At 44.8% G+C, this 12,629-nt stretch overlaps 1 protein-coding gene across 2 annotated transcripts in view; it reads right to left on the minus strand.

Annotated features, from left to right (window-relative positions):
* Positions 1-12,629, minus strand: part of TRPM6 (transient receptor potential cation channel subfamily M member 6) — a 109,379-nt gene that overhangs the window by 83,940 nt on the left and 12,810 nt on the right. For both annotated transcript variants that reach the window (XM_030004071.1, XM_041120984.1), the window contains one exon: positions 9,845-10,003. In XM_030004071.1, the coding sequence (XP_029859931.1) occupies positions 9,845-9,874 (30 nt within the window). In that variant the 5' untranslated portion in view covers positions 9,875-10,003. The remainder of the gene's footprint in view (positions 1-9,844; positions 10,004-12,629) is intronic.

Consider the following 12,629-nt stretch of genomic DNA (forward strand, 5'->3'; position numbering starts at 1 on the left):
AGCATATCATCTGTATATGATCCTGACGAAGGCTGTAACTTTACCATTTGTTTTCATCTCAAATGATAAACATGTGAATATAGCAAAAAACATTGTTTGCTAAGTCCACCATTTTTTGTTTAATGAAGTTCCTGAATAGATGGTACTGCTTAAAAATAAATATATATTGAAATTCCAATCAACCATAGGGAATAAAAAAGTACAAGACTGTATCACTGTATTTCATCTTATGAAGCACAAATCTCAAAACTGAAACACTGTGAAATGCAACACATTTACCATTATTCTTAATTTTATGTAAGGTGAAATCTTCACTTAGTACATAAAATTTACATCATAACAATAACATTCATTTCTTAATCTAAGGCTTTACTTAGGTTTCTAAGCTAACTGTATAACCAGGAAAAGGGTTTTAAACCTTCATGCTTTTTGACTTGAGGGCTGGGCAAGTACAAATGAAAAGAGGAGACTTCTGAACTGCTATTTGTCTGCTCTGGATTCCTATCTTCGTAAAAGACCTCTGTAACTTGTATATCTCCTCTCAAAAAACTCTGGCTAACATTTCAAAACTGTCATAATTTAATTAAACTTCAACAACAAATTAAAATTTCTCCCGTCACTACAGTGAGGTACATACACCTCAGCCAGCATGAACCTGTATCCTTTCTACGACCAAACCCAAAAGGAGACAAAAATACACCTACATGTTACTTCTTACTGTCAAATTTCTGTTCTGATATACAGAAGACCTGAAGCCAAGTTTATATTGCAGTTTTCCTTCCAATTTTCCTTCCAGAAAGTCCTGAGACCTGTGTTTGGGAGTTTTGCCTTCTCATTTCTCGCCAGTCTGAGGATTAGGATTGCTGCTTATACTTCCCTGCCACGGAAGAGGCTTTGGAGATTTCTAGACTGATTTAGTCAATGGAGTGGCAAGAGTTTGGCTCTGAAATTTAAGGCACATGAGTAGTTTTTAGAAAATTGCTTTTAATCACTTCTCCAATATCTTTAATGTCTGAGATCCTTGCATAATATGGTATTAAAGGGACACTGTCAGGTCAAATTCGGTTAAACGTAAGTAATGTTCAAAAAATAAAGGTTTCCAGAGGTAAAGAAAGAGAGCAGAGCATAAAATTTAGAGAAACACCTGCACCACTCATTTCTTTCAAATACTTGCTTATGGGAAGTGAGAGTAGACAAAACATAAAAATCCAGCCTAGCAGGGAGGTATCTGTCCTCCAAAACCCAGGGGTCCCATCAGCAAGGCAAGTGACCATGCCACCGTCCCGCCAGGGTCACGGAGCAGGACGCAGCGCTTGGCTCACCAGTCTCAGAGGATGGGGCGACGTAGCCCTGAGATCACCTGCTGTACTGGTGGCCCCACTGATTCCACCACCCACCCATCCAGCACAAACGGGTGAATGCTTCCACTTCTGCTGCTGCTTTCTTCTGCCCCAGCGCCGCCCCCCCCCCCCCCCCCCCCCCCCCCCCCCGGTAAAGGACTTGCCAGAGTCAAAGCCTTTAGATGCACTGCACCAATTAAACACTGATAAGTAGGGGCTAATGTGCATTTGTCCTGCTCAGAATTAGATTTACTAAACTAAGATCTGCAAGAAACATTCCGCCCCTTCAAGACCAGACAATAAGCACTGTTCATTGGTGGAGTACCAAACTCAGAAAAACTAGGTTACACTGCCCATACTACATGACAAATTTTTAGTACCATTAGCTGTACTTATGTTCCCTTTGGGGTGAAAGGCACAGATACACACATTTTCTAATGAAACAGCATGCTGCTCCAGACACCGTTCAATCCCCTGCAAAAGGAAATTAAGAGGCACACACCTCTGTGTCAGAATAACTTCATCCATTATTGAAATATAACCATTTATTGGACAAAGCAGGATCAACTGCCTTTAATGACACATTGTAGATCCAGACAGGGGCAGATAATGAGAAATCATATAATGACTAGCCAGTTTAAGTAACAGGTTAATTCATTTAGGCAAAGTACAGTTGTGCTGGAAACTAGCCAGAACAATCAAGTTCTAAGTCGCTTACTGAAACTGCAAAAAATTTGTACTGGTAACAGAGAGCAATAATTTCTACCTTGTGTCTTAGCCAAAACACTACTTCAAGAGCTGAAAACTGCTGCCAAGCACCATGCCTCAGCTCTGCACACACTGTGTGTATAGTGAATCCACTACACACAACCACTTTTCTATGTCACCTCTCAAGAATTTGGGTCTTCCTAAAGACCTTAACTATTAGAGCCAATATTTCTGTATTGCTGAGCAGGTTTGGCAGAATCTTAGCAAAAAAACCAGTATAGTTACACATCATATAACTCTTTGTTCCAGTGAGGAAATTATTTGTTACCCTCAAAATGCTTAGATGAAAGCAAATACTCATTAAATAGCAACAGATAATCCTGGGGCTAATACATTTGCCTCATGACTCCAGTATACTTATACAGTACCGGTAAAGAACCTGTACTGCTGATGGCAAGAATTAGAAATACCCGAAAGATCCAAAACTGATTTTCAGTGCCTGGGAAGGAGGGAGACACCATTTTCAGGTGAAAGCATATCTGTGAGAAGTTAGTGTAGCATAGTGTATGACCCACCCTTATTCAAGTACACAATGAGGGGAAGGAAAGAAGAACTTCCCCTTATTACAGCCACTGCAAAAATCCAGCCTGTGTTCAGCACAGCGTCCTAAAATATCTTAAACCCTTTTAAAAATTAACTACACATAGAGCAAGTCACTTGCAAGAACATTAGATACCTGAAATGCAGCCAGAGTTCTCGTAAGCTAACACTCAAGACTATTTCACAAGAGCTCAGCCCGCAAGCACATTGGTATCTCTTGAACCCTTACCCCTGGCAACCCTTCCTGAGCCATAAAAGCTAAGGTGGACTTGCAGGTATCATCATTTTATACATAATAATTCTTAAGTGAAACACAGGACTTCAGCACTATTTCTGCATCCCATGGCAACTGGTAAATTACTGCCAGCATTAAAGAGATTTCCAACTTAACAGGCTGTCTTGCATAAGCTTTTCAGGGCAGGAACTTTCTGGTTCAGCATCCATTACATGCATGCTTACAGTATGAAGTAATATAACAACTGATTGTAACAAAGAACACCACTTTGGATCCACATAGGGTAGAAGTGCATTGTAAAACTCCAGGGTCATGTGCAATAAAATATGAACCCAATGTGAGGTTTTCAACAAACTCTCAGGTCTTCTAGAATTCCCTTGTGTTCAGGCTACCCTGTCAGAGGACAACAGCCTGGCTTTGTAACACAGACGCAAATAGCAGTGGGGTCATGACAACAAAATGCATGAAATACTAAATACAAAACTCTTACCTTGTCAAAGAAGCTCCAGCTTGACCCCTGGAGCACAGAGCTAGACAAGAGATGGAAAGCTTAGCCCAGTCTGAAAGACTAGGCCTTTAATTAATTTATTACTTTTTACTTTTTAAGTTTATTAACTAATCTATTAAGCCTTTCTGCTATCCCTGAACATGTAAGGTTTTGGAAAAACACATCAAACAGCATTGCCCCAAGAGCACAGCCAGCTCAGGGTGGAGGCGCTCATGGAGGGACCCCTGGTTTGCAGCTGTAGGCTCCGAGCAGACTCTCCTGTCCCCCTGCACAGCCCATGGCACTGGACTAGAGGGGGAAGGCCACAGAGGCCCTCACCTTAACATTTCTGCCAACAGCCCAGGCTTTTGCAAATGAGCTCTACACAAGAAATCTCAAATCACATTTCTTTTCCTCAGACCTATCCTTGAAACAGGCCCCCAAAGCATTGCTAAAAATCCTATCTTGGCATTAGACATCTGCGAATTACTTAAGAACAGGTTTCCTGGTCTATTGCCCAACTGGAATAGTCTCTGTGGCATGAAATGTAATTCGGCCTTCCACCTAAAATAGGCCACTCCAAAACCCACTGCCCTAGAAGCACAGCGACTGTTGAGAAAGTTTGGATCTGGCTGTATCATAACTGTGGTCCATACATGCAATGAAAAAATCTGTGCTTAAAGCTGATGGCAGCTACCTTGCTATAAGGTGACATTTATCTTACATTGCCAGCATTAAAATACAATATAATACTGTGTATCTGCTGCTCTTATAAAGCCAATTCAATGATCAGCATAAAATGTGGATTCTTGAACAAGCTAGTCATACATAAAGATACAGAGAGACATCTTCTAAAGATTTTAATTGATGGAAAACAGTCTGAATAGCAGAATAAATTATAAAAGACACATAAAACTTGTAGCAAACAAGAGGAGGCACCAGTAATGGAGCAAGAAATGGCAAATTAATCCAAACTATATTTGCAAATTATTATAAATCCTTAAATATAAGAATGGCCTTATTTTACTGTGTGTCTTTCGGAGACAAAAGTTGCAGGGCTTCCTTAATGAACACTCCTGCCTGTCTCACAGACAGTATTTTGGAAGCCATTAGTACCATTCCTATCCCAAGGAAAATGAAGCATTTGGTCTCCTTTTATTAACTAATGCAAAATAATCAGAAAATCCCACAAATTCAAGGCAAGTTACATATCCCCTTTGAAATGATCTTGTTGTAAGCCATTTTAAAGAAGTGAAAATCCAGGTAGCCATAAGAAAATGATGTTTCAGATGTGTTATTCAGAGGGTCAATACAATGCTTCAAGTCTTGCTCAGATTTCCACTTTGGGATCAATGGAAGCCAGTGCTTCTTCTTTGTTCAGCACTTGATGTTAGCAAAGAGCTAAACAACTCGCTATTTTTGAAACTGGGTCTTACCTACGTGGCACTGAGCGATCACAGAGGTCAACCACCCGCTGCTATCACAAACGCATTCCTCCATCAAAGGATTCAAAATTATAAAGCATAAAGCTCTTCCCAAACCAGGAGGAGGAAGATAAGAAACTTATCTGCTGGTAAATTTCAGAGCTTTCTTTTTTTTGTTTTATATTTTCACAACACAGGGATTAATACTGACTAGAGAGGTGACTCTCTGAAGACAGGATATATCTAAAGTATCTAAAGTGGAAAACAAATGTAGTTAGCAAAATTCAGCTGACCGATGCATGAAGGGCCCCAGTACCTCACAACTTGATAGAAATCTGTATTAAACTGTAATACTATGAAAATTAAAGGATGTGAGCGACCCACACATGACTGTTCACTGTCACTCCTGTCAGCATTGCTCTTTTTTGCTCCATTGCTGGTCTCACACAGTAGTAAAATCTTCATGGGTTTGACAGCTGTGTACAGCAGCCCTCCCACACACTGCAAGACAGGCAGACTGCTACAGGACTGAAATACCACTTTCCAAAGAAAGAGAGAGCACAGCTCGGATGATTTCTAAGGAAGCTGAAGGTATGGTCCCACCTCTGCATTTTCCACCCGGCTGTGGCTCACCACTCTCCTCGGCTCTGCCTACCCCACCACCTCGCACAAAAAAAAACCCCTTTGTGTGCTGTCTTGCTTTTAAATGTAAGTCACACCATTAACCCACCGAATGCTGCAGACCCACAAACAGCTGCCTCGACTCAGCTGGAAGAAGAGCCGGCCATGGCCTGTGAGCAGCTGCCTGGGACTGCGGGGATGGAAATATCCTCCTGCCCCTTTGCCACAGAGGCCATCTGAACACACTCTCGGGCTCTCCACTGGGTCTTCCCACGCCTTCGGCCTCGTGTGCCAAGACACATTCTGCAACACCAGCCTTATCCCCTGGTTTGTTGCACTGGAGGTTACAACAGCAGACTAAGGGATCCCCAAAGGCTTGGGTTTCCCCACGGCCAGGCAGCGAGGAGCAGCTGCGGTTGCTGTTTATGCCGGGCTGCACAGGACGACCTGGCAGCCACCACCATTGCCCTTCCTGCACCAAGCCGGGCTGCAACTCCTGGCCCCCACCACGCCAGGCTGCTCTCCCAGGCACACTACCCTGCCGCCTAAAAGGCCTCTGCTCCATCCTACTGCCAACTCCTCTTTCCTGGGTGGCAGTCCCAAAGCCCACCCAGCCTCCCGGGAGCACTCCCTGCTCACCAAGCTGCCTGGCTGCATCCGTGTTTGGACAGTCTCGCGAGCTGCGCCAGCACAAGGGGTGAGGGAAGGGCCAGAGCAGGGGCAAGGAGGGTGCTGCAAGAAGCAGGGACAGGGCGAGCTTGCTGAGAGGGCTGAGGCTGCATGGCATTGCTACCCAGCCTTTCCAAAACGCTGGCAAGCCAGCGGGCAGAGGAACAGATGTATTTCGTAAGCACTTGGGATGTTCTAGTAGAACCTCCTCTACCCCTGTTTGGGGGTTAAATTGCGCTAATATAATGTAACCAAATGCAGTAGTTCATAGCAGTAGGACTGTGATCAAACCTGGGATCGTCCCACCCCAGCCCAACATCCAAATGACTAGTTTCGTCTTCAAATTTTTTTTTAAAACAGCTTCAGTCAGCATTGCGATAAAAATAAGTGAAAATTTACTAGAGCCAGAGGCATTTCTCCTACATGTGACATCTAACCATTGTAAACTTCGTGGCATTCCAACAGCACTACCACAAAACCACCGTGCAACGTCCCGCTTGTAGCGTGGGCAATACTTTTTGCTGGAAGCCTTTTACGGCTGCTAGAATACAAGCAGATGTGTGCGTAGTAAGATCACTCAAGTCCACATCTGCAGAAGCACAGGGTGGGGACACCGGGACACCCAATGACTGGCAAAACAGCCCCCTGTAGCCTGAGGTCTTCTCTTTGCCATCAGCCCAACAGATCTGTTCTCTGCCCCGGTCGCCGGGACTGTCAGATGAAGTCTGACGCCGTTTACCGGTGTGCCCGAATGCCACTGACGAGGCGGCGAGTGCACTGCACGCCACCGGAGAAAAGAAAAGCTTTAGCTCGACGCCGTGCTCCTCCCGCCATCACCCGCTCCCTCCGGACATGCCTCCCTCTGTCTCAAAGGCCGAGGGGACTTTGGCCCGGGGGAGGACGAAGGGGATCGATCGGCCCCTAACGACTCCCGCTCCTCCGGCAGCCGCCCGCTGCGCCGCGGGGCGCTCGGCAGCCCGGCCCCGGCCGCGGAGCAGCGAGACCCCCGGCCACGCCACCGCCCGCCTCCCGTCCCCGCCTGCACCGCCCTCACCTGCGGGGCCGCGGGCTCGTGGCCGCCCCGCCGCTCGGCGGTTCCTCCGGCCGCCGCGCCTTCGCTCCTCCTCCTCTCCGCTCCTCTCTCTGGTCCCGCCATCCGCCCCCGCCAGCCTCCACACTTCCGCTCCGCGGCAGACGGAGCCCAGCTGCGAGAAGAGCAGGTCCCGCCACGCCGCCATGCCCGCCGGCGCCGGTGATCCTTGTCCCGCGGCGGCGGCGGGGAGGGCGGGCGGCGCCTCGGCGGGGCGCGGCGGCTCCCGGGGCGCCGTCCTTTACCCCCGGCGTTTTAGGCAGCGATTTGCGTGGTTCTTCGCCCCTCCAGTGTTGGAAGGCGCACGCTGCCGCAAGGCAGCAGGCGCGGCTTTCCTGCGTGGGACAGCCGAGCACCGGCTCTGCCTCCGCTGCGGCTCTCCCGGGGAGCCCCGAAAGCCGGGCTGGGCGCCCGCTTAGCGGCCCCCCGCCGACACGCTGCCTCCCCCCCCCGGGCCCAGCGGCGCTTTGCTTCGACCCTGCCAAGTTCTTCATCGCGTCGAGAAACCGGATCGCAGGTATCCCAAACGCGGGATACGGTTTTTGGCTCGAGTTTGTCTGCATCTCGGCTCCCCCTCTCAAGCCTGAGTTTTTTCCCTGGTCGTTTCTTAGGGTGTTGCGAAAATAAATTCATAGTATAGGTTAAGCTTACAGCACTCATGATAAACCTAATGGGAAGGACCAAGAGGAAACCGAAGACTCTCTCTTGAATTACGAGGACTTGAATCATATGTAATCAACACGTTACTGGAAAGCGAAAGGTGAAAGAGTAATTGGATTACAGCTCATGACGATGAACAACTCAACCGGTCTACGAGAAAACCGGTATGTGACCAGTATGTATGTTAATTAAAATCTTTATAAAGTGATGAAATTTTAATATAAACCCAAATTTCTGGATACTGGGGTTCTTGATCTTCCTATTTTTCTTCACATACCTTTTGTACCACTTTTTCCACACTGACAAAGAAAACTCAGAGGAGGAACCTCAACACCCCTTCAGCAGTTATCACTGTCTCCAGCAGGACTGGAGCCCTTGAATGCGCTGAGGACCACAGCCATCAGACCTAAACAACCACCTGCCGCAATTATAGCCAGTTGTACCTAGTGTGGACTAACATGGTAGGCATACGCCATTCTCCCTTTATTCTGAGTTTCTTTTTCTTTCCAGTTTTGTGTATTTCCTCCACCTTGTCTCTCAAACCTCACTTTTCTTTCAATCTCCATTTTCTTTTGTCCCAAACTTACCCTCTTCCTATAATCAATCCCAACCTCCCATTCTTTGATTTCTCTGCTCTGCCCTCTCACACGCTTTTTGCCTACTGTTCCTTTTATTTTGTTGGTTTCAGTTGTGCCACGGTATTGACTGTGAGCTCCAATGCCCGCCTGCCTCCGGATTTTCTCTGTATTTCCCATCCACTTACTCTTTCTAGACGTTTCTCCCATTTTCTGGTCTCTCCATTTCTAATTTTCCTGCCCAGCCAAGTCTCATCTTCCTCCATGCTGCCCAGCTCTCCCTCCTCCTCCTCCTTCTACTCCTCCTCCTCCTCCTTCCTCCTCCTCCTCCTCCTCCTCCTCCTCCTCCTCCTCCTCCTCCCCTACACGAGAGCCCTGCCTTTGGACCACGCTGTCTCAGTGCAGGAGCCAGGGAGCAGCACCTCTGAAAGCGATAGGGAGAAGACACTCCCTCTGTCAGGTCAAGCACCCAAGCTCAGCAGCACCCCAAAAACTAGAGCAGAAAAGCCTGCTCAGCCCTGGGGCATGCCCCAGGGCCTTCTGAAACACTAGCTGTTAAACTTAGCAGTGGTTCCACATAAACTATGCTTTCAAAGACAAGGAGGAGAAGAAAACTTCTTCCAGGCCCCTGCCAAACATGTTTCTGCTTCTTATACTGCATCTTTTTGTCTTTAGACTTCTTACATTGCACTTCTTACACAGTAGGCCTTAAAAAGCATTACAGCTTCCAATAACAGAATGCACTGCTAGAAATTTTAGCAGGTGATGAACAGCATGTTCATTCTTTTCCTAGCTACACCTTCTAAGATATTAAATTATTTTCAATTAAATTTTCTCAAGTCATCCTGAGTCAGCATAGAAACTTTCAGCTCAATTTGCTAGTTTCACTAGTGTTTATAAATTATATAAATAAGTGTTTTAATAGGACATATCAGTCACTGTTACCAGGCCCACTCTTCATATGAATCTGAACCCTGTAAGACACCTGAAACACATGTACCCCAGCACATGCAGACACTCTGGACTTTGACTGGGACATAGCTAGATGTACATATTCCTCTGACTGCAAGAATTTTCTTAATTCCAAATTTCTGCCATTGCTTTCTAAGTTGTGCATCTTCTTTCAGACATGAGAAATTCTCAGTCTTCCCTGGAATCAAGACTTGCCATTTGTAATCTAATACAAAGACCTGAAAATCTGCTCTCAAAAGCCCTACAAACCAATTGTCATGCTGCAAATTCTCACACTCAATTCCCCAGCACTTCACTGATATAAAAACATGTGTGGTATGTTTTATAACAGACATTTTAGTAGTTCAAAGTCCACATAACTATCATGTACTCTTTATTGTGTTATCTCTAGAAATCAGAACTGTTGAGATGTTTTCTCCTGCAGTCCTACTGCAGAATATCAATCCTATTTCTACAGACTTACCTTAAGATGAGCACTATCTTGGTTATCCATCCTTTATGCTTCTTTTTGCTTAAGTCCTATATTCCCAGTGTCTAAGCTGTCACTTCAACAGCAGTGCGGCCAGCTCAATTCTTGGATGCCCATTAGGAACAATGCGTCACACTTCTTGCTTTTCATGTCCTAAGTAAGTGAAACGCAGACATGTCAAAGTATGACTGCATTAATTCATGCACAACCTTCCGTTGTTTTCAAAGTCCAAAAATCTCCTACCAAAAAGCAATCTTAAAGGAGGATAATACGCTTAACAGAAACTTTTACCGAAACAGGAATGGCTTTGTTTCTGTTGTTTCCATGGGGTGCCTGTAAAGGCATAAGCATCAAGATACCCACTCTGTTCACTATGTTCTGTTAGACCATACCTCCTATCCAGCAAGTATATTAAAATGTTTTTTCCATCAACTGTGTTTAATCAGGCAGGATCTACTAAAGGCGTGTCCAGATTTTGGAATGAAAAAGCCAAAACTAATCTACATCTTATGCACTAATCTGCTTTAGAGGGAACTCCCAGTTTCATTGTTTCATCATCTCCAAACATGCTGAAGACACTGAGTTTCGTGACTACAAACTTTTACCTTTGCCTTAGTGCCCTAGCAGATCTTGAAGAACTGATGAAGCAGCAAAGAGAGGAGGAAGGAATGAAACTGGTAAAGACTGCTTCTAGATTTCTCCCCCTGTCCCATATCATCATCAACAAATCAGCCTGCCCCTAGGCTTATTTACCTTTATCTTCCAACATAAATAAAGTCATCTCATAAGTTAGTCCAACACCTAAGGCTGGCAGCAGATACATTGAACACACACTCATCAGATGACAACTGTTTCTGCTACTCCTTTAGCATGCTGCGGAAAGGCACTGTGGCAGATTATTTTTCTTTATAGTGCAAAACTTAAATCTTGCTTTACCATGCAGATTCTGGACTACAACAGAACAGAATCTTCTGCCTTGGTCTTCCCCTGCAACTTACAGTGTGTAGAAGCAACCTCCTGGAGTGAGCTTAACTCATGCTTTATTGCTTATTTCACAGTATGTGAATATGCAATGATGATTCCAGGTCCGATTCTAGTAGATCTTCCCTCCTGCTGCCCACTGCACACTGATATTAGACACTGGTCTGCCAATAAATGCTTTTCCAAGAAGGAGAACATGATTTCCCTCATCACAAATAAACCGATTTTTCAGTTAAAGTTGAGGATGACAGAACCCAGGCAGGCATATAACTGTCCCTCAGCTACTGGTTCACATGATAGATGTGCTTCAACAGGAAGCAAGAATGAGGACAGTCTTGAGTACTGAATTATACACAGCCAGGATGCCATGTGTTCTTTTGGTGTTTTTAAATCAGATCATTCAGTGGTTGCAACAAGTAGTTACATGGCTCAAAATCCTTCAAGATAGTTCAGACATTGTATTTGCATGAAGAATTATTCAAAGTCAACAGGACTGTCTGCAGAATTTATTCTATGAGAAAATTGGCTTTTAAAAAGTTTTGATTAGAGTTTGTATGTTGCCAGGAATGTAGTGGGGTAGGTTTTGTCAACTTGATGGTCACAGTCACAAATATCCTATCATCAATTCTCCCGAAATGCACTCCGTAAATAGCTTTGAAGTCAGTGCAGACCCAAAGAACAAAATGTGACGGGGTCTTGTTACAGTCATGAATAGTTTCTGTGCTTCTAGTCATAGTCCCATGGAAGCCAGCATACTGCTTCCTAAGGCAGGACATCACAGTCCAAAATTGAGAAATAACATTTCAAATGGTGTCATTGGTCTTTGTTACTCAATTTTCTTAATAGAGGTAGGAAAATGAGTGAAGAAGGCCTAAGACAACTCAGTATATGAGTGTGTTTGGCAGCTTTAAGATGTAGTAGTCTCCATCTCTTGAGAATTAAGAGAATAAACCCTTCACAGAGGTGGAGAAGCACAATGTACTTTCGTAGGGTAATAGTCATGGAGACGAACACGAGGAAGATGCAGGATTGAAGGATAACCACTTCAGCTGCTGTTCTTACCTCAGTATTAGATGATTCCTCAGATGGTATGTGTAGCTAAACAGTAACACCTTAAAAATTTTTCGAGCTTCTGAGGAGCCTTTCTTGAGCATTAACACAATCCCTGCTTCTAAGAATAAGAAGCCTTAAGGGTTTTGCAGAATAGTCTCATGGAACACTGCCTCTCTTCAGTTTGCTCTGTCATTCCTTGTATCCCTCAAACTAGTTAACAGACTTTCCAAATGTGTCATCTTTCAGAGTACTCCTAGATGTGAACTCTGACTTGTCAGCTCCCTGGCCTGGGTCAAGTGACAGGCATCTGGATTCCTCAGTGAGACTTTCTCCAGATGTGACCCCAGAGCTTTCAAATCCTCATTTTAAAACAATTTTCAAAATCTGTTCTTTTCCACCTTTTTTTTTTTTCATACCAGATATGATATATCTTTCTCACGGGGACTATACAGAAGGTAGAATTGGGAGGGTGGAGGTTTGTGTTACTATCCACACTCAAAGACATGCCAAAGCAAATGCTTCAAGCTTCAGAGGAAAGGAGACAAACAAAAAACTTCCTGCTTGAGACTGAAAAAAAAAGAACTTTATCCACATGACCTCTTTATTTTGAACTAACCTAAACCGGTTTGCCTCCAAATTAAGGGTTAAACAGCAAGGAATGTACTGGGAGCACCATGTTTCACAAAAGAAGAAGGAAGTCTGTCCTTTAGTGACCCATGGCTGGAGGCAAGAGGAAAACCTGAAG

The sequence above is a fragment of the Aquila chrysaetos genome, chromosome Z (assembly GCF_900496995.4).
Source record: "Aquila chrysaetos chrysaetos chromosome Z, bAquChr1.4, whole genome shotgun sequence".
Taxonomy (NCBI): Eukaryota; Metazoa; Chordata; class Aves; order Accipitriformes; family Accipitridae; genus Aquila; species Aquila chrysaetos.